General features: G+C 40.8%; 1 protein-coding gene across 1 annotated transcript in view; it reads left to right on the forward strand.

Annotated features, from left to right (window-relative positions):
• The window catches only part of GABBR2 (gamma-aminobutyric acid type B receptor subunit 2), an 813006-nt gene that overhangs the window by 461216 nt on the left and 328349 nt on the right, over positions 1 to 23441 (forward strand). The window contains exon 8 of the mRNA XM_074945100.1: positions 2151 to 2211. Within this exon, the coding sequence (XP_074801201.1) occupies positions 2151 to 2211 (61 nt within the window). The remainder of the gene's footprint in view (positions 1 to 2150; positions 2212 to 23441) is intronic.

The following is a 23441-nucleotide window of genomic DNA, read 5'->3' on the forward strand; positions in this document are numbered from 1 at the left end:
TCTAGCCTTACAAAGGGAGAGAAGGCTCATGGCTCTGATGATGCCTTTGTTGGTATGCCTTCCCACATCCTTTATCTGGCTTGGCTATTTAGGGCCCAATTCTAACACCCTTACTTAAGTTGATTAGTCTGCAAATAGTCCAATTGAGGTCAATTGGACTATTCACATAGTAAGGTATTACTGGACTTGAGTAAGGGTACTTTTTATTTTAAGCTCTTCCAGGCAGCGAACACGTCTTCTCTGTGGTCTGAGACATCTGGCACACTTTTGGGTGCAGGATAAATAAACAACAACCACCCTGCCAGCGCCTCTAGATCTTGAACTACCAAACTCATTCTATTTGTGACTTAAGTCAGGTTTTACACCTAGATCTACAGTGGTGGAGGCCAGGCAAATGATTTAAACCACTGTACCTCCTAGCCCTAGGCATATGTTAATTGTTAACTTCATTCTGCATCTCCATCTCAACTATCTTTAAGACCCACATTGGTGGGAACTGTATATTTGATGTGGCTGAAAAACTCTTTAGAAATTTTAGTCCAGGTGTTTAGGGCAGCATGGTGACACCTGGATACAACAGATCTTGAATGAGACTGTGCTTAGCCCCTGGAGAGAAGGAAAGACAATGCTGGACGTGCAGTTGTTGCAGAGCGTCTTTCCTGATCACACACTGGAATGGTGGCCAACAGCTCATTCAGGAGGCTATCTGTACCTGAAAGTGAAAATAGCTGAAGTGAAACGTGGCGGGACTTACAAGTGTAAAGAGGCTATGAAGACTGGAATAATTTAGCATGGACAGAAGAGAAAGGAGTGTCTTAATTTATAAACTCTAACTAATGAAGGTCATAAGGCCTCTGTTAGATGCTCCTTCTTGCTCTTGTTTTATGGAATAGAGCAAAGGGATGCAGAAGTATTAAATTTAAAACTAATAAAAAGAGATACTTGTTTATGAAGCATATAGTCAGCATGTGAAATTTGTTGCCTCAAAGTTCATGAGATAAATTTAATAGAATATTTTAAAGTACCATATACTTGCATAAGATTTGATAACACTTACTGTAATCCTAGATAAAAAACAATGATATAATGGATATAAAACCTCAATTTTCCACGCGTTTTCTTATGACCAAGTCAACTACAGGATGTTGGGAATGAATTCCTCACAAACAGAGTTCCACAAATGTCCTGGTGTACTGTGGGGATATTCATTTTTCTTTGAAGCATCTGTCATAGGCCACTTCCAGAATCAGATTACTGGATTTGATGGACCAACAGCTTATGTGTGTCTCTTTTACATTCAAAGACACACAGACTGATTCTCCTCTCTTTTACACTGGTATTACATTGGTGGGAGTCCCCAGACTTCAAAAGGAGTAAGTGCTGATTTGCACTGATATGAGAAGATAATTAGGCTCCCACAGTGTTTAATGGCAATCACAAGGGTTAGATTACTTCTCTATACATCCTGTGCAAGGCAAGGTGGGCGGAGCAGGAGAAGGTCCTTACTCCCTTCCCCCACATCCACTATGCACTGTCATGAGGGCTAGGTAGTCTCTAGTCCAAATCAATACAATAAGTAAACTTCTATGGAGGTATCTCTGGCAGCCAGAGTTACCTAGTGCAGGTCCTTTGTCAGTTAGGGTCCAATTCTACAACAGTGACTCACATTAAAGTAATATCTTAATATAGAAGTAGTTCCACTGATCTCAGCGGAACTGATCATGTATTAAGTCATTGCCCAAGATGAGTAAGGGTAGCAGAATTGCACCCTTAATACTCTGAACACATGGTCCTCAAGCCCCTAAAATTATCCTTAAGAGCACTAGTCTGGGAATGAAGAGACCTGAGTTTAAAATTCCCAGCTCTGCCACTGCTTTGCTAGATGATCATAACTTTCCTGTGTCTCAGTTTCCCAAGCTGTAAAATGGGGGTAATGATACTGACCTCCTTTGTAAAGCACTTTGAGATCTATGGATGAAAAGTTCTATATAAGGGCTAGTTATTGATTTATTTGAATACCAGCTGTTTGATCTTTGAGTAATAAAAGTCCATATTAGATGTTTTAACTGTGAACTGGAATGAATTGTAGTTTGAGTTCAAATCAATTATAAATTTATAAAAACTTAAGGTATTTTATTTACTTTATTTAGGGTCAAGTTGTGTTCAGAAATGGAGAGAGAATGGGAACCATCAAATTTACACAGTTTCAAGGTAGGCTATGGATGTTTATTGCCTTTAATTTACATTATGATCATGTCTGATACTGCAAACTTGTGTGACTCAGAGTTGTATTTGCCTCAGAGTAGCCTGAAGACATACAACCATTTGAAAACAAACTACAAGAAATATGAAGTAACAAGGTGCCCCAAAATAATGGACTTCTCTCTTTTTGAGAAAAATTGTATTGTTATACTCTGCTTGCACTAAGCATCTAATATTCATCAACCAGAGATTTAAAACAAGCAAAGAGCTATTGAAAAGCTATGCTAAAAAGCAGAAATATTGAGTGTTAAATGCAGTCCTGTCTGAAAAATAAGACAGGTTTAGAACTTAGAAAGATGGAACAGTTGTTCTCACCAGTTTTTTTAGTGCAGTTTGTTGTAGCTGTGTTGGTTCTAGGATATTAGAGAGACAAGCTGAATGAGGTAATAATTTGTATTGGACCAACTTTCATCATTTGTCTCTCTCACCAACAGAAGTTGGCCAAGTAAAAAATATTATCTCACTCACCTTGTATCTCAGCTCTTAACTCAGTGCTGGCATTCTCTACAGGCTAACCAGTGAGATTTAGCTACAGCCCTGCACTGGGAGGCCACTTCAGGAGACAATCTCCCCCAGGGAGGCAGAACACTTGTTGGAGATTCTCAGGGACAGATTCACAAAAGAACTTGGGCACCTAGCTGCCACTTTAGGCACCTAAATCCTAGAATCAGGTCCCACTAGGATTCACAAAAATCCCACTTAGCTGCCCCTGTAGGCACCTACAATTGCTCAGCTTCAGCCCCTGAATTTTTGCATAAAAGCTTTTTGTTATAGATTCCAAGGCCAGAAGGGACCATTATGATCATCTAGTTTGAGTTCCTGTATAACACGGGACATAGAACTTCCCCAAAATAATTCCTAAAGCATGTCTTTTTAAAAAAAATCCAAACTTGATTTAAAATTTGTCGGTGATAGAGAATCCACCACGACCCTAGGTAAATTGTTCCAATGGATTCCAAAAGTTCCCTAGACACCTACATTCCTGCCTCTGAGCATGCAAACTGCAGCCCCACGCCAGGGCTCTGGACACCAAAGCCTAAGAGCAGTGCACAAACCAGGGGAACATAGGCATTCCTCTGCCAAACTTACCTGCAGAACCCAATCCAGTAAGTGTGTTTACACCTCATTTACCAGAGCAGGCCCCTATAGTTGAATTCACAAAAAAACAGCCTGAGGAGGTCCTTCTAATTTCTAGCCCAAGGGTTAGGATACTCACCTGGGATATGGGAGCCCGCCGCCCGCACCTGAGGGGGAAAAGGGGGTTTGAAGTGGGACCTGCAACTTCTTAGGTGAGTGCCCTATGCACTGGGCTATGAGATAGCCTTGTATGTTGCTTCCTTGCTCTCTCCTGTTGAAGCTGTTTCATTGTGGATAATAAATAAAACAAAGTCATTGGAGCAGGGATCCTGGCTCTCCCACATCCTATGCCACAATCACCAGGCTACAGTGTAATTCTCATCTTTGCTCTGTTTCTCTCTGGCCCAGTGATTCCTTCGTTATTTATCCACAGTGAAACAGCTTCACCAGGAGAGACTGAGGGAGCCACATATCAAAATATCCCTAACTCTGTGGTTAGGACACTCACCTGAGAGGTGTTAGATTCTCAGCTCAAATTCCTTATTTTCCTCAGGTGGCAGAGGGATTTGACCAGGGTGTCTCCCACATCCCTGAATGATGAGCTAAAAGTTATGAGGGAACCTAGTCATTCTCCGGCTCCTTATCCACCCCCCAGCTGCTTCTTGCTAAAACAGCACAGGTGCTTATGTAACCCACATACCTTCTGGGTGTGGTGTTCTGTCCCATCTAGTGGCACCGAGACCACTTAGAGAAAAAAAGATAAAATGAATCTGCTGTACAGCCTTAGCTAACAGTGAGGTGGCTTTTAGCTCATGTGGTAGAGGTTCATGCTTGAACCTCCAAAGGTCCCCGGTTTAATCCCGCCTGTCACCGACTAGGGTCTGTCGGTGTTACACTTAACTGCAAGAAGGGATTTGAAGCTGAGAATCCAAGCAGAGTTAGGTGCCTGTCTCTGAGAGGAGTGGGACTTAGTTAGTATACACCTGTCAGCTTGGCATCTCCCATTGTCTATTTTAGCCAAAGCATTGTTTAGCAGCCTGGCTTTTGTGATTGCTGTTCTCCACATTCATTGTTCAGGGAGCCTAGGCACTGAACTCGAGTGATTTTCTAGGCACCTAAAAGTTATGCACGACAACGCTGCTCATCATCATACCCAAGTTCCTTTGTGAATCTAACCCTCAGTGTACAGGCATACATGCTGCTATATGTGAGGCAATGAGTCATTGCTGTGCTGGGCTCCAGCCAATCCCCAAGCCAGGAGCTGGTCTCATGACTCTCCGAACCGGTATATATGTCTCACAGGTGAAACAGCAACTGAGTCTGTCTAATGTCACTTCATGGCTTGGACCCCTCCCCTGCCTGATAGGGGTGACCCACTCCTTAGTCTTGTTTCCAACCCTGCCTTGCCTTAGCCTGCTCCTGCCTTGCTCCCACTCTAGTCTTGTTTCCAGCCCTACTCTTGGTTTGAGAACCTGCTGTTGATTCCACTGCTGATCTTTGGTTCTAGCTCTTGGCCGGGCTGCTACCACACTGACCACTAGACCCAACTGCGACTGCTCCAACCACCAGATCTGATCCTCCACATCTCATTTTCTGACATGATACCCTTCATGGAGTGCAGCATATTCCCCAATGTGACTGGCCAATTCTGCTGTCTCCTTTCAAGCTGAGGGCCTCATGGGGAGAAGTATCTCAGTAGCATAGGGGCTGCAAAACTAGCTCCACCCTCACTCCCTCCTCCCCACCCCATGAGTGCAAAGCTGTGTAAGGGGACTAGCTATGATATGGCACTATATCATCATAGTAGAGCTAGCTGCAACACTGTCTATGTATAAATAACATGTCATACTTTTGATCTATGGTATATAGTGCAATGAATATTCTGATACACCTAGTTTATAGTGAGATTGAGGCTCAGGTTGGCCATGACTGCATAAGATGGTTTTCTGAGGTTCGTGGTGAGATGATATCTGGCAAATCCCTTTCAAGTAATGCTTAGGAAAGAGAGTGACAGCCTCACCACATTTAGCAGACTATTCCAAATGTAATTCTGCTGGTCAAAGTGGCAAAGGCTTGTGTCAAGGTTCCTTCCTCACTCTGAACTCTAGGGTACAGATTTTGGGACCTGCATGAAAGACCCCCTAAGCTTATTCTTACCCAGCTTAGGTTAAAAACTTCAAAGTACAAACTTTGCCTTCTCCTTGAACCCTATGCTGCCACCACCACCAAAGCGTGTTAAACAAAGAACAGGGAAAGAGCCCACTTGGAAACGTCTTCCCCCCAAGACACCCCCTTTCCTGGGGAAGGCTTGATAAAAATCTTCACCAATTTGTACAGGTGAACACAGACCCAAACCCTTGGATCTTAAGAACAATGAAAAAGCAATCAAGTTCTTAAAAGAAGAATTTTAATTAAAGAAAAAGTAAAAGAATCACCTCTGTAAAATCAGGATGGTAAATACCTTACAGGGTAATCAGATTCAAAACAGAGAATCCCTCTAGGCGAAACCTTAAGTTACAAAAATATACATTCCATTCAGCACAGCCTATTTTACCAGCCATTTAACAAAAGGAAATCCAACGCATTTCTAGCTAGATTACTTACTAACTTTTTACAGGAGTTCTGATCTGTTCCCAGCAAAACCATCACACAGACAGACAGACGGACCCTTTGCCCCCCACCCCCCTTCCAGCTTTGTCTCCTCATTGGTCATTTTGGTCAGGTGCTAGTGAGTGCTAGCTTCTTAAGGTGCTAGCTTCTTAACCCTTTACAGGTGAAAGGGTTTTGCCTCTGGCCAGGAGGGATTTAAAGGTGGTTACCCTTTCCTTTATATTTATGACAGCTTGTCCTTCAAGCAGTAGGTCTATGCAATATAGGCATTAACTCTCATTTCTACCTTTGAATGGGTCTGTTACCCATAATAACCATTAGCACCTTTGCATCAGGGCAACCATTTTTTCAGACTGGTCATGCCATCACACTTTGGACTGACACTGTTAGCTAAACTTACCTCCTCACAAACATTTCCACCATGTTAAAACCTGCCAACAAGGATCACCCCCCAGTGACATGACAAAGTTTTTTCCTCAGCATTAATGATAAAGAAATGCTGTTTTTTTTCCCTCTTGATTTCTGGGTTGACAGTCAAGAGAAAAATTAATATGAAAGAAATGCCAATGGGTTTTGATTAGAGTTGGTTAATCATCAGAAGCTTGAAGGGTTCTGTATGAATTATGCTTGGAGGCAGCTGAGCCCCAACCTCATGCAGGAAAGAAGGATATGTGAAGGATCCTCTCCGTATGGGAACCTTAAGAGTATGAAGTCCAAGGAGAAGGAAACGGGTATTTCTTCAGAACTGGTTTAGACAAGCTGGTGAAGTTCTGGAGATATATATTTATTTTAATAAAACTGTTTTATCTTAAGAATTCCTGGATTTTTAAAGGCTTCAGAGTAGCAGCCGTGTTAGTTGGTATCTGCAAAAATAACAGGAGTACTTGTGGCACCTTAGAGACTAACGTTTATTAGAGCATAAGCTTTCATGGGCTACAGCTCACTTCATCGGATGCATAGAATGGAACATTTTATATATGTTCCATCCTGTGCATCCAATGAAGTGGGCTGTAGCCCATGAAAGCTTATGCTCTAATAAATGTGTTAGTCTCTAAGGTGCCATAAGTACTCCTGTTCTTTTTGTGGATTTTTAAAGGTAAACTTAAGCAACTTCCTTCCTTTTTCACCATCAATATATTTAATATGCAACGGTTCTGTAGTATACTCAGATGCTCTGTATTCAAATTCTCTGTAGCCAGTCAGGACCCAGGAGTCAAAGGTGACCATTTTACAATTCTTGGCAAGCACTAGATTTCTGTCTCAGAGATCATTCAAATCTACGTCCTTGGGTGGTCATTAACCAATTTTATAGCACACCTCATTTCACTGTAACATAAGCCCATGCAGATATGCAGTTTGTTTACTGCTTTAGGGAAAAAAGGCTAGATTAAATTAAACACAAATGCTATTTATTTAGCACATTTATATTCAATTCTCAATTGCTTGTGTCCCTTCCTTAGTAACTTTGCAAATGGAGTGCAGGAGGCAGTGTAGAGAATTTAAATAAAGAAAAAATGTGTTATTTTAACTGAGAAGAGGCTGGCTAGCTTGCTATAAATGATCCCAAAATCAGCAGCAAACATATTTGTTTCTCTTTATTATACACTAATTACAGTGTAATATCAATACAAATCTACAGGATTAGATATCTTCTACTAACGGTATTAAAAAGTTGGTAAAGAAGCTCTCTGAAACATTGATTCTAATTTTTAAACAGATCTTGGAATACTAGGGAAGTTCCAGAGGACTGAAAGGAGGTTAATTTTAGTGCCAGTGTTTAAAAATGGTAAATGGGTTATCCTGGGTAATTATACACCTGTTAACTTGACACAGATCCTGGGCAAAATAAAATTGATCCACTGAGACTCAATCATTAGAGAATTAAATTTTGTGAATGTAATTAATGCCAATCACCATGACTGTGTGGAAAATTGATCTAACTGAATATTTTTTTAAAATGGGATTACAAATTTGGTTGATAAATTCAATTTTGATGTTATATACTTGAACTTCTGTAGGGCATTGGGCTCGGTACCACAGAACATTCATATTAAAATTAGCACCATACAAACTCAATATAGCACATATTAATGGATTAGTAGCTAGCTAACTTATAGATCACAAAACATAGTTAGAGTGGAATCATCAGTTAATTGATACACTTTCATGTGATGCCACATGGATTGTTTCTTGGGCTCTGCTTTTTATTAGTGACCTGGGAGAAAATACAGAGTGTTTGCAGGTGTAGTTTGTAGAAGACACAAAGACTTGTGGAGCAGTAAGGGCAGGTCGCTTATACCCACTGGTCGATCTGGGTCACTTGATGTATGGGACTGTTGGGGGCACACTTACTGTTATAGCACTCTCTTGCATCAGTGCATGATATTGCCATTATTCTCAGCTCCCATGCCTATTGTGGGCCATCTACCAAGTCACATACATGCTTAAATCCCTTCAGGGGTATCCCGAAAGTCCAACTGAAAATTCACAAAACAACCCACACCCCTGTATTAAGCAGCTAAATGTGAAGCTTCAGACATGCTGCTGTTTCTCAAGGCTGCTCCCTACTTCTGTGCCCCCTTATACTGCTTTTCCACAACCTTTGCTTAGTACAGCCTCCATTTGTTTCTCAGCCTCTGGCTTCTCTTTTTTCTAGTGGACTAATTCATCTTCCACCCCTCTTGGACTCCACTGAAATGCTTTTAATAACCCTACCTCAAAGTCTCCCCCCAGGAGCCTAACCTGCTGCTGCAAAGTACTTCCTCTATTGCTTCTGGTCTTCACAGGTTTTCCCTCACTGCCTCCTTGCCCTAGGAACTCTTGACAGCTTCCTCAGGGATCTCTCTGCTTCTTGTCAGCTCTAGTTCAGGCTTCTGTTGGGAAGCCCTGTGATGCTCCTTGTGTGTCCTCCTACCCTATCTTTGGGCTTCCACCATCTCCCTATATTTCTCTCTGTAGGAGAGTCCTGTCTTCTCTAGACTCTTCCTAGGGAGATGGAACTCTCCTACTCCAATCTTCTCCTCTTGGGAGAGTTTCCTCATAAAGTCCAAGTGCCTAATGAGTCCTTAGCTAGCTCCACCCCTACTCCTCTAGGAGGTAATTAGTTATCACCCTAAGGGGCAGAGCATGACTGGAATTTTTTTCTGCTTTTAGCAGGTGATGGGAGTCACTGCATCATAGGAACACATTCAGACAACATATGTTTTAGAATAGCAAATACAAGGTAATACATCTAGGAACCAAGAATGTAGGCTATGCTTCCAAGATGCAGTAACTCTTAAAGGGTCTTAGGGGGCCTGGTAGATAGACTGAACATAAGTTCCTAGTGCAATGCAGTGGCTAAGAGGGATAAATGTGATCCCTGATGTATATAAAGAGAAATAAGAAAGAAGAGAGAGGCTGTACTACCTTTGTAAATGGCTCAACCAGAAGTTGTGGACTTGATGCAAGAATTACTGTGTGAAATTCTATGGCCTGTGTTATCAGGCTAGATGATCCTAATGGTTCCTTCTGGCGTTAAAATCTATGAAAGCATACAAGTTAAAATTACTATTATAACTTATAAAATATTTATACGGCACTTGTCACAGTGGTATCTAGGTATATTCTAGATCAGATAAAAAGTACACATCACCACAAGAATGGGGAGCACATATCACACAACCCTTTTCCAGCAACCAGCTCTTCATTCTGAGGAGACATAAGATCATGAATAGCATCCAGAAGATATAAAATAGCAGCAGAAGCAAGTGTGCTGTTATTGCAAAGCCTCAACAAAGAGATACATCTTACCCTCATCTTTGGGGCTCAAATGGATTTCCTATGGGATCAAATTCCAGAAATGAGGGTCCTTGACCAACATTGCTCTTCTCTCAACTCCCTTGTGTTTAAACCTAAGGGCTATTTATCCAGATAGTTCTGTGATGGAGTATATAAACCCCACACTGGACCAAGGGAGGAAGTGATTATTGGTCTGCACTAGAGTCAGAGACTGAAATTCTTTGTTACCCATTAATATTTGCCAGAATATGCCCTCCACCTATAGAAAGGAGGAAGATAGCAGAATATGAAGGGAAGAAGGTAGACAATGAGAAGGAGGACTGTCCATCTAAGGTAAAGAGTTTTCCAATATCAGAGAGAACTGCCTTTCCAGGCCTAAGAAGTGAAGCCAACTGGGGAGAGGAGACATTTTTCTGGAGAAAGGAATGCTTATTTTACAAACTGCCTTTAACATTTGGTAATTAGAAAAGAGTCTCCAGATCTCCTTAGGGTCAATTTAATGTTTTTTCAATAAATCAGCCTACAAAACTGTTTGACCACTGGGTGCAAAGCTAATCACGTCACCCTGAGGAAAGAGAAGGGCTAAGTATGAGCAAGGTGGTTTCAGGGACTAACCACAGCCCATCTCTGACTTGTAACAATGAACAATAGTTAAACTGGTTTAATTTTGAATTTAATCAAAGTAGTATTATTTTTCCCAAACTCATCCTGGAGTCATCTCCATCTTCAGCTGCAGCTTGTTTGGTCTTCTGCCAATTCCCTCCAACCTTAGCTGCTGCAGTGAAAAAAGAAGGAGGTGTAGTCAGCCATAGCTGGGACCCAAATGTAGTGCTTTTGCAGATCGTGGAAAACATCTTGAATTCTCATCCAGAAATTTGGTATATAAATGGACAATATGAAGTACCTGTTGTGACATTCTATACCTTGGGGTTGCGTAGTGTAACCCCCATATTCCTCATTTTCATATAATTGTGATCTTACATATAAAGTATGCCTTGTAAGGTATCATCAGGGGAAAGGTTATGGTCTGCTGAAAGTCATTTCTCTATCCATATATGTGTATCATTAATGCATATGAAGTTATGAGAATTGTGTTGTATGGTGGTCACTAAAATATGCTGTAAGTTGTGGAATCAGCCAGATATTAGCTCCCCAGAGGCAATAGCAAGGAAAGTAACCAACACCCGGGCGGGGTGTCAAACAACCAATCAATAGCCATTGTCCAGCAAGGGAGCTACAATGCAATGACTCACCTGCATGAGGCCACACCAGGGGAATTGCTCAACCTTGCTTGGAGAGACTCAGCAATGCCCCCCAGACATGCCTGGACTTGTGCTCCCCAAGCATATGGACTGAGGGTATAAAACAGACAGAGTGGACACATACTGGGAAGACAACAAGCAACTAAGACACTGATAAGACAACAAGACTCCAACAGAGGAGATCGTTCCTTAAACCTGGGCCAAACCTGTATATTAAGGTCTGCAATATCCAGTGGGGTGAGAAAAACTGCTTAATGTAGATGCTGCCCTGTCTAATAGGGCTGAGAGTTTAAACTGCATGCTTATATTTTTTTTGGTAGCCACTCTGACTTTTTGCTTATCACTTAAAATGTACCTTTTATAGTCAATAAATTTGTTTAATTTTTTATCTTTACTAGTGAGTTTGTATGAAGTGTGGGGCAAATCTGCTCAGGTTGGCAAAGGTTGCCATATGTCCACTTCCCATTGTTGAGGTGGTGAACCAATTAATAAATTTGCACTGCCTATCTTGAGCAGTGCAAGACAGTATATTCCTGGGGTACGGTGCTGGGAAATGGAGGGATTTGGCTGGTGCCTCCTGTGATTTATGAGTGGCTCTGGGAGCATTCATGCAATCTAGCTAGGTGTGTGGCTCCACATGCAGTTGTGCTGAGTTATCACAGCTCCTGGAGGGGTTGCTGCTGGTCACTAGCAAGGCATTGTGAGAGACAGCCCAGGCTGGGGAGAGTTCAGGGGGCACAGTCCCAGGCTGCATTCCAGTCCCTGGCTGCACCCCCGGGGGGGATCCTGTCACACCTGTGTAATATGCTCTTGTTGGCCTACTTTCCAATAGGGTAGGCCAACAAGAGCATATTACACAGGTGCTTCATGTTGTCCATTATATACCAAACAACCTATTGGAAAGCATGTTGCTCTAGCTTGAATTTCCGAGTGGCATTTGAAGTTAGTCCCAGTTAATACAATATTGCAATAGTTCAGCCTCAGGGTGACTAAGGAGGGATTGCCTTGGTCAGGTCTGCAGCTGAGGTGAATGGTTGAAGACTTCTGGCCAGCCAGAGATGAAAATGGTATTCCTGGCAACTACTGCTACGTGGACGTCAAGGAGTAGTCAAGCTTGCAATAACACTTAGAAGTTGCAGATCACTTTAACACAGCAGACTGTGGGAGAAGATATCTGCTAGTCTTCTGTCCACCAGCGTCACTACTATCTTATCTAGATGAAGCCTCAGCCATCTTACTTTCATGCAGCTTCCTATTTCTGCCAGGCACCAGACAAGCAGGGAAACTGCCGTGCTAAGGTAGGTTGAAAAGGAGATGTAAAACTGAATGTTATCAGAATATTGTTGAAATTGTAGGCCACATCTCCTACAGGCAAGAGCAGAGCCTTGTGGGATTCCACAGCTGAGTGCCTTTGAGGAGAATGAGCCATTGGCCATATGTGATCTCTATGAGAACAAAGAGTAGAGCCACTTAAATGACTCCATCTACCTCAGCTTGGTCCCATAGTCATGTAAATACCTTGAGTTTGATATTGAAGGTTACTGTAAAGGTTAAGCAAGGATCAGAACAAGACTTGTTGATAAGTTTCCAGCATCTTGGCCTCCCACAGAAAGGCATTCATGACTTTGATCACTAAGAATATGGCTACACTGCAATAAAACACCTGCAGCTGGAGTCTGTCATCAGAATTAGTGTGTATCTGTCTTCCCATGCTGTGTGATCGAATTCAAGTTCATGAGGCTCTAAAATTTCAATGTACCTGGGCTCTAGGTACAAACTCAGCTGACCTGGGCCAGTGGTGGGTGTTTTGTTGCACTGTAGACATACCCTAAAAGGCCCAAATAAACAATCTCTCTGGATTCAACCAGCCAAAAAGGGGAGGATCTATCTCACTGTTAATTGCATGCACATTTGAATCCTAGGACTGTGAAACTAGATTAAATAGAGTCAAGACAGGACACCTGTTTCCTCCTGGACTGGTATTGCTGCTGTGCATCCCATAAAATTTCTACAAATCCAACTGGTCATCTCCATGATGTAGAAAGAGAATTCCTCAGAGCTGGAGACATTTACTACAGGTGTTTTGAGAAGACAGACTGTTAATCAAGTGGCCCATTACATTCAACAATTCTGATAATTGAGACATTAGGATTCTATAACGGAGGAAACAAGATTCCACCTCAGGTGCAAGGCCCTAATTCCTTTCCCCTATGGCTTTGTCTACACTATGCACCTTTTAGCAATACAGCTGTGCCTCTACAACCATGCTGCTAAAAGGCGCAGAGTAGCTGCTGTTTGTTGGCAGGAGAGAGCTCTCCTGGTGACAAAAAATTTCCATCCCCAATGAGCAGCAGCAGCTTTGTTGGCAGGAGAGCGCTCCTCCTGACAAAGCAACTGTTCATGCCAGCACTTTTCATCAGTAAAACTTTTATTGTTCGTGTGTGTGTGTTTTTTAACACCCCTGAACAACAAAAGTTTTGCCGATAAAGTTCCAATGTAGACAAAGCCTATGAGTACTAGGTGATGGGGCTGTTCTTGTACCACATACAGAAATCCATATGGGGATTAGACCATATGCAGGTAGTGTACACTGACCATGAAATCAGATGCTCTGATCTCATTGCCTTGACTCTTCTGGGTGGGATGTGATTATCCCCCAGACCAACTGGTTTTCTCTGAGGAAGAGGAGGTGCCTGTTCCCTCCACCCATCCCAGCTTCTGGTATCTACAGGGGGATGAGAGTTATGGATTTCTGTCCTTCCGCCATTACTCCTGGGTTCTGAGGGTTTGGCGTACTTTATCCCACCTCTACCATAGCAGAATTGCTCAAAGAACTTCTGGTGCTTCTCCCCTGACTTTCTGGCTGGTTATAGCCTGGTTGATTCCTGTTCCCTGTCCCCTGTTGTTTCCATGAGGGAGGCCTGGGCTGTTCTTAAGTCACCAGCAGATGGGAGAGCTTGGGATATCTGTTCAGGGACTATACAAAAAACAGGTTTCAGAGTAACAGCTGTGTTAGTCTGTATTCGCAAAAAGAAAAGGAGTACTTGTGGCACCTTAGAGACTAACCAATTTATTTGAGCGTAAGCTTTCGTGAGCTACAGCTCATCCGATGAAGTGAGCTGTAGCTCACGAAAGCTTATGCTCAAATAAATTGGTTAGTCTCTAAGGTGCCACAAGTACTCCTTTTTCTTTATACAAAAAAACATTTTTAGGAGAGCTTTATTTTAAATTAGCCACATATTGGGCTCTAATTATGCCTGACCTTCATATTTGTACAAGGGTCACAATAAATGATGCCAGTCAACTTTAAATAAGTGAGAAATGTTTTTCTAGGTATCCAGTATTTAATGTATAATTAATTTTTCCTTCTCATGAACATATAGAGTGTATATCAAACAAATGGTGTCTCTTTACAGTTCTCTTGCTGTGCAGTTTTTTCATAAGCCTTACCTACCCCGAGGAAAGGAGGTGTGTTTAGTAAATGTGTTAACCAACACATGGTAATTAATGTGTTTTAAAACAGCACAAGCACCTGTGGAAGACAAAACCGGGAATGTTTAAAAATATGTTCACTCTTCATTGTCTATGTCTACACATAGGTGGTAAGTTGTATTTAAAAACATGTTAATTAACATTTGTTTAGCTAACACATTTCCTAAACATACTTCATTTTCTCAGTGCAGGCAGGTTCCTATTGCTTTGTTCTTGCCCTTAGGCTCCACTTTGATCAGTGACAGGCATAGCTACCACAGTCACTAAGCTATTAGCGCTTCTAAAATCAGGAACGTAAAATATTTTTGATCCTCTGAGCTGCCACTTAGCCAAGTTGATCTCCACTGTAACTTTACCAGCATAGTTGAATCTATGGTGCACCTGCTGTTATCATTCAACAATTCTATTTCAGACTTCAGAATCATATGATACAGGCTCTACGGTCACTAAGAACAGGTCCATAGCCATTTGAATATAGTGAAACCTGTAAGACATCACCCTTAATGGGCTTAATTGTCTGGTCTTAAGACAACATCTTGCCTAGTTATATATTTGTAGTAGTCGTGTGAAGATATTAATTAATATTTGTGAAGCACTCAGATACCATAGTTATGAACACCATACAAAAGCCTATGAGGAAATTAAAAATGGTCTTTAAAACATAGTTTGAATAGTGTGAAGTAAATAAGGCATTTAACAATGAGGTTAAAATAAAATATTGAATAGCTGTTCATTAAGGATCATCCATACTGTGCACTGAATGAGGTAGGATTCCTGTGGGAAAAAAAGATTATGTGCATACGCGCAAGAGGGCTGAAATAAAGTTGTAGAGGCCACCTTATTTCTGTCATTTCCCAGCTTTCAGTACTTGACATTGCAGCCTTGATAAAGTTATTTTAATGTAGTTTGTGTGTGACATATGCAATTTATCAGAACTCCATTCTGGTTAAACATGTAATTAGTTTGTGATCACTGGCACCTAGGCAAATAATTTTTAGTTTAGCAAATAATTCATCTGTATTTGTAAGAATAAGGTCCTATATAGAATTAGCCCAAGTGTAATACTTTGTGTTAGGAAATCTATACCTTTTAGAAATTCAAAGTAAGTGTTATTAGTGGTAGCATGTGACCTCCAGCATATATCCCCCAGATTGAAATCCCTTTTGATAACAATTTTTCCTTTCTCCATATTATAGACAAATGTTTAGGGAGCTGTTCATTCTAATCTCCAGTCTGGTTTGGTGGGTGTACAAAACCTTCAGTAACACCCCATCTTTCTGTTTATCACTTAGAACAGTGATTTTCAAGCTATGGTCTACAGATTTCTGGGGGTCAGCAGACTATTTTTAAAATTTCCAAAGGCACCTCCATTCTAAAATTTTTAGAGGTCTGCAAACGAAAAAAAGGTTGAAAACTAATTTAGAACATTCTAGGGCCTGCTTTTCTGAAATGTCAATTACTCTATGCAGACCATGCTTTCCTTCCTAAATAGGTTGTATCCTCTGATTTTAATATTCAAATTATGTGACTCATTCTATCATGTTTCAATAATACCAATTTTGGCAAATTTCTTTAATATGTGACCATTTTTAATTCCAATGCTTTTGTCACCTCTAGACAGCCTTTGAAATTTGCTTGACATGGGGGTACACCTACAATTCCTTGAGGTAAACTGTTTCCATATGGTTTAGGAGTAAACTGATTTGCTTTTGTCCACATCACAGTTAATAGCACAAAGAAATTGGATATATTATATATGCCCCCTTCGCTACCTCTGGAAGCTGTCAACTTGGTGGCTTTGTTTTCAAATCCACCAAGATTTTCTTTTAAGAAATGTACATCATTTAAACGTAAGTTTACTATACGCTGTGTCTGCTAGCAACAATATTCTTCCCTCAGTCTGTTGTTCCTGTTGTAATCTGCTCCACTGGAATTATGTATTGGTGTATTTATTGATAATTCTTTATGCACACATGGACTATTGTATTCAGATATGAGCACTAAGCAGTTAAAAAACCTGACAAATTGAAGGAAATGCAGAGATGAGAGCCAAAAATGCTTAGGAATCCATCAGAATTTCTTTATGTAGAAAGATTAGTAGGATTAAAAATGGATCATTTGCCAAAGTTATGACCAAATTTTAACATGAGGCATTTTAAGGATATAAACCCTGATGACAGAGAGGAATTATTCAGTGGTACTAAGCAATATACAGTAACTAGGAGGAATGGGATGAGAGGGGTGTGTAGGGAAAGGAAAGAATGGTGTGTAGGGAGCAGGAGGGGAGCTACCTGTGTGCAAAGTAGGGGAGACCTGTTTATGTGCATGTGAGAATTTTTATAGAGGAAGAAAACCTGTGTGAATTTAGGATTGTTTGGGTTGTGCAAAAATCCCTAATGTAGCAAGCACAGACATGAAAGAAATTGCTGATTTACAGTATCTAAGGCAGACTCTAAAAAACATTCCTCGCTACCTTTTCAAGACTCACTTTTGTTCACCGTAAATTCTAAGGTGCTAAGCTTTATAGAAACCAATTTCACCCTTTTGCACTGAAATTATATACTTTACTAAAGGATTTTTTTAAATACAAAGGCAAAGAAATCAAGTAAAAAGTTAAAGGCAATAATAAAGGAAACATGGAAAATGATTAATAGGAATTCCACAAAAGCTACTGTCCAACAAGATTGGTAAGTATTCAGTTCCAAATAATTAACAATTTATTTTCCCCACTAATCAAATGTACAAGAAACATCTGAAAAGAACTTTGTCTGTGTGACTTGGAAACTGCCTGTTTTTGAGAAATAGTGGATGCACATTTTCTATACTTTCACTCAAAATTTTCCCTATTTCAGAATTAGTTATTTTAAGGGATGCTTCCTCTTACATGGTGCCTAATGCTGCCATATTTTCACACAACAGCCAGATACAACTCAGTCCCTATTTGTTTGGTTTCTTTTCGTTGTTGTTGTTAGGAGAGAGGCAGTGTAAAGGAAAGCACAAGGGCTACAGAATCTCTCTACTCTGTCTCTCCGTAACCTGCTCCTTCCATGAACAGTGCCATGGCAATTCCATGCCTTTAGAATTTAGGACGGGAGCATTTGGCCTATATTTAGTAATGTGGTATGGAGGAAATTGTCACTAGTAAAATTATGAGGGTGGGTAAAAAAAATGCTCATGACAAGTATATTATTTCTCCAGTTATATGGTCATGGAAAGATATATACTTGTTTTATGTAATTAAATATTAAGATAATCTATTGTAATGATGCTAGGCTTAATTTTTAGTTAAAATAAAACTAAAAATAACTGAAACTCGTTTAAGAAAAGAAGGGGAGAAGTAGTTTTATAGAGAGAGAAACTTTCTAGTTCCCTGGAGGGCTGTGGATTTATTTTTTTGGAGATACAGCACTTTGACCCAGTAAATGTAGAGGACAGCTCAATAAAAAATGCTAGCATGTAAACCTCTTTGTATAGTTGGGAGCGGAGATGCTAAGGAGGGGTTAGGATGGGAACATGCTTCTCAGCCTGGGAAGATAGATACACACTAATTCGGCTCGGCTACCATGCAGAAAAATAGTGACGCCAATGGTGGCCTGGGCGGTGGTTGGGGCTACCATCCAAGTACGTAGTTGGGGGGTATTGATGGTTTGTACTCAGGCAGCCAGCCTGTGCCTGCCTGTGCTCCCAGCTGCAGTATAGACATACTGTTAGAGAACCACTCTGAAGACCTAACGGAATGGAGTCTTACAAGGAGGTGATCGATAACATTTCTTTCCTTTATCGTCCTAGTCAGTTGTGGGATAATAGCTGACACTACAAGCATACAGGAACACACAATGAGGGTGGTGTTTCAGTACCTCTGTGTTGTAAGAGGGAGGCCTATTACACGCAAAAGGACTGATGGTAAAACTGAAGACAAATGTGGTAAAGATGTATTGTTCACTGCTCAAGAAATCTAAGACGGTTCACTAAAATGCTGTTTTGTACTGTAAGGATCCATGCGGGTACTAATCCTGGAATTCTGGAAACACTTTTCGTTTATGGTGACAGGTTTCAGCGTGGTAGCTGTGTATCAGTAAAAACAACAAGGAGTACTTGTGGCACCTTAAAAACTAACATTTATTTGGGCATAAGCTTTCGTGGGCTAAAACCCACCTCATCGAATGCACTGCTTCAGTGCACTGTTTCCACTGTAGCAGCAAAGATACTGTTATTGTAGGGATGGATTACTTATAAAGTGCATGAGCAGACTCAATTGCTCTCCAGTTTTACCGCTCCTTATTTTTGCCACCATGTCACAGTTTGCATTTGTTCTGTCATTGTAAAATGCAAATCTCACTTCGAGCTAACCACACAGTCAGTAGCGTATTGGCACCTCATTCACTAAGATGACATTTTAGTTCCCATAAAAACAATCTGTTTGAGTACATCACCACTAAAGTCTTGTACAGAAGTTACAGAAGATTGAGTCTGTAAACATGTTTGGTGGAAAATGAGCGTATGTAATAACTAACCATGTTAGAAGCAAGAAAAAAAAAGTTTTGTTTCTCAAATTAAGTTGCTGATTTTTTAGCCCTAAGTAATTCTCCTAGATGTCAATGTATGACTTACAATTATCTTAAGCTGTGTGATGTAACAGGCTGGCAGTGTTACCTGAAACACCCCACCCTGGTCACAAGTGTTAATCTTAAAGGGGGAAGAATTAAATGGGTTTGCTGACTCAGTAACATAGAGGATTCCTTACCCCACTTGGACTGGGGTTGGTGGGAGGACTTAGGATTGACTCTCTAAGGCAGAAGGGCTCTAAGTGTCTGAAGGAAATCTGAGGAGAAAACTTAAACTCTTTAACTGATTTGTTGACTATTGATTAATAAAGCCAAATTGCAGGAGAGGAGTTTGGACTTCACACAGTACATGGGCTGTTTTTAGAGCTGATTAGGAAAGATGTTTGTTTACAATATTGTCAGTCTTAATACAAGGGAATTTTTTTTAAGTGATACAAGTTAGTACCTCTATCGCCAGAGAACTGATTTGACCAAAGCACATTTAGTGTTAAAATTATTGCCAAAAAGAAGAATGCACCAAATAAATATTGCATTTATTTAGTGTATTACAGCTGTCAGAGATAGGGTCAGACATAGGAATAGCAGGTCACAGGAAGTACACAGAGACAAAACTCCTGGCACAAAGGTTTGTTGTTTTGGGGTTCAGTTTTTTTTGAAGGGTGGGCAAGCTATTAGCTCTTTGTGCAGTGAGTTAGCCTTCTCCTGGATAGGTAAACTTTCTGCAAATCCATGACACATGAGTCCTCCAGGTCTTAGTTGACTCAAAGGGTGTTGTATAGTTTTGTCTGGATAAGCCTGGATTTAGGAGCATATGTGATTTATAATGTTAATGTCTTTATATTGGGGCAGATTGGGGCTGGATATGCACAACTGTGCTGGGTTATAAATCCTTCCTACAACACCAGACACTTGAACAGCCTCCCTGCATCTCCAGTGAAAATAGGGGGAAATAGGTGGGGCCTTAATTGCTCCCCCAGTGCACCAGCCAGCATGGGACATGAAGGTAGAAATCTGCTACTGCTATGGATTAGTAGTTGACTACCATCCCTGGGAGCAGAAAGGGAATTGTACCCTTCCCTAGGGTGCTCTTGAGACAGCATAGCCGCACACCACCTCTTACACAGGGAAGACTGGGTAATCTATCCCTTAGAACTATATTTTACCACCTATCACCAAGGCACCTGAGTGTTTTGCATGAAGCAGCAATTGTAAATCAGAGTGTAATAGCTGCCTATTTATTAACAAAAGTCCTTGCTATTTAAAAAGGTCAGTAAGCCTGGTGAAACAATCATGCAGTCTGCCATGTAGCTTGTTAAAGTGGAAACCTGAGATAGCCAAAGGGAGGAGATTACGGAGCACATACAATGCAGCCTATTTTATCGGCATATTTTTAAAAGAACTGGAAGCGTTAGCCACATGAAAGACCAAATTCAGGAGTCCTTATTCAGGTGAGTAACTCCATTAGCTTCAGGGGCTGCTTCTGCAACCTTTGCTTGTATGATCAGGCCCTAAGTGAACTAGCTCTGTTGGGACAATGTCTCAGTCACAAATATTGATCATTCTAATAGGCTCCTGAACATGAGGCCTGTGCGTCTTTTCTTCATAAGAATAAATAGAGGCTCCCTGCACAGAGCACTAGACACTAAGCCTTTCCTGTCATTCTGGCCCTTCAAAAGGTCAGTGTAAAAAATGTTATAATACAAAGTGATTTTAACCTGACTTTGCTAATGTGACATTTGGAGCATGGTTTTAACAGTGTGATATGACAGCAGGCAAACATTGCGATTTATTGGCAAATGGCATGGGGTCTGACTGTAAGGAGGAAGTTGTTCACTGATTTATCATTTCATGCTTTGCCATGCAAATGTCAAAGGAAATAAAAAGCCCACAAAGTATGAATTACAAACTGCTATAAGTGTATCAAAATGCATTAACTGCACATAATTTTTCTGAGTTTCTAGGAGGGATCAAGAATACACTAGAAGCTTTGAAACTGGCAGGATACCCACATACAAAAAAATGTTGAGGTCCATTAAGGTTGCAGATACATCAAATCCCTGATGACCTAACTGTGGATTACCATAAATAGTTGAACCACTATTGGTTTGTTGTGCAGGTTCAATGAATGCAGCTGACCACTATGTGAAGCTTGTGGAAACCAATGTGTTAGTGTTAGCTCATAATGCATTTGAGTGCCAACCCAAGTGAGGATTATGACTTGCAGAACAAAGATTGTATTGGTGCATAGTTGTAATGGGCCTGTGGTGCTGCAAAATAAGAACATTTAACTCTCAGGAAGCCGATCAAGGCTCAAGTTGCTTTAAGCCTGTTGGGAGGGTTTTGTGATGGTAATGACTGGCCTGTGCTCCCCAAACTATGGGCCTGGTCCAAAGTCCATTGAAGTCTTTGAAAGATTCCCATTGAATTCAGTGGGTTTTGGATTAGGCCTTATTTGCAAGGCTGTGAGCCCATGTATACAAAGCGCTCTATAGTGTCCTGCAAAATTCAGCATTTGTGCATAACATCCAGTCTCCGTTTGTGAGTATAATATTCTGCTGGCCATGTGATAGCTCACATTCCCTGGCAACCATACCTTTCTTAATCATATTTAATAGCTCCTGAAATCAAAGTTTAATCAACTACATTTCTATTTTGGGCACAAAATTTCAGATAGTTAGTAAAGTAGCTTTTATCACTCTGTTCTTCTAATTATTTGTTTTACGAGGAAAGTAGACCTTTGGAACTGTTAAACACCTATTTTTAGAGTGTTATAATTCTGGAACACATTGTCCAGATCACCTCCAGTTTTGTAGAAATATTTTGTAAAAAATATTTTACCTAGCACCCAGAAGTAATCTGGCAATTTTGAGGTCAATATTATAAAGGGAGGCCAAAATTACCTGCCAACGCAAATTCGTTTGCAGCCTTAATTATGGAGTGACTTTCACTCCACCCACAGTTTGTAAATTATAGATATTATATGCTGGAGCATTATCATAGTAACAACTGCTACAGTTGTTAAAGGTGTATAATTGTGCAATGTATAATGTCTAGTTCCACAAGAAAATCAAGTCTTCAACTATTGAAATTCATGCATGTTGAAATATAGTACATAAGGTCTCAGCTCATCCTTGTTCTCTTGCACTTGACACCACATGGCCCCCTCTCCCAGCTCTTGGACAGCAGCAGCGAGAACCCTGGTGTGTGCCCTCCCCGCCAATGGAGCAGGCACTCTGCAAAAAGACAGAGGAGCGCCAATCCGTGTGAATTGTTAGGGTGACTTAAAGATAGATATTGATTTTTTTTTGTAAAGAATTAATAGTGCTAGGTAGCAGGTTGGTTGGTGATAGCATATACATGGAAGGGGGAAAATAAAGAGTAGCAACCCCTGAATCACTTATTTTAACTTGGAGGCAAATGTCAAAGGAGTATGAGCAATTAAGGTTTTTACAGAAATTTTTAAATTATGATTTTAAATATATATATTATATATGATTTGCACAGATATCCTGTGTAATCATGTGGTCTTATCACTGTCTCCTTTCTTCTCACCCTTTTACTGCTGTCAGACACACATTACACCTTATGTTACATTAGGTTATAAACTTTTGAAGGCACAACCACGACTACATGTGTTTGTGCAGCACTTACCAAAATAGGGCCCCAATCCTGATTGGGGGCCACTGAACATTACTGCTGTATTAATAATAATTCTTCAAACACCTTCAGAATTTTTTCTATATCTATTGTGTCTGTCTGTTACCTGGGTTTTACTTCTTTGAAATACCTGTCATTTGTCTACAATGTGTTTGGGAAAAGTCCTATAGAAAACAATAGTGTAGAATTTGCAAAAGAGCCTATGTGAGTCAATGATGCTTCTTCCCTTAAGTCAGTTAAATGCTTTTGAAAATTCTACCTCCCCACCTCCCAAAATCAGATGGCTTAGAATGGAGCAAACCCAAACTCCTGGCTCTTCTGTGGGGCTGAACTAGCCAGAATTGGGCAGCCCACCTGGGTCTTGTGGCTGCAATGTGCAAACACATGTCTCTAGGCATTACTGTTTTCCAATTTTCTCCTTCCCTTGGACATTATGATCTGCTAGGGGGATCTTGTTACCAGGATTACAGTATGATTTTTCAAGCTATATAATCACTTACGGGAAAGATTTAGTCTGGGGGACAGCCCTGTGAGGCTAGAAGTTCCCCAACGCTATCTCACAGAATTTTGTCCGGGAGTATAAGTGTCCAACTGGACTATATATCTGAAATGGTCTGCAAGATTGAATTTATCCATGAGAACTGGCCTGGGGCCCTCACAGCAAGCAAAAATTTGGTGGCCTTGCTTGGATGTAGGAAGAGGGCTGAAAAAACTCCTTCCTGCCACCCACAAAGCA

Source organism: Natator depressus, chromosome 2, assembly GCF_965152275.1.
Source record: "Natator depressus isolate rNatDep1 chromosome 2, rNatDep2.hap1, whole genome shotgun sequence".
NCBI lineage: Eukaryota > Metazoa > Chordata > Testudines > Cheloniidae > Natator > Natator depressus.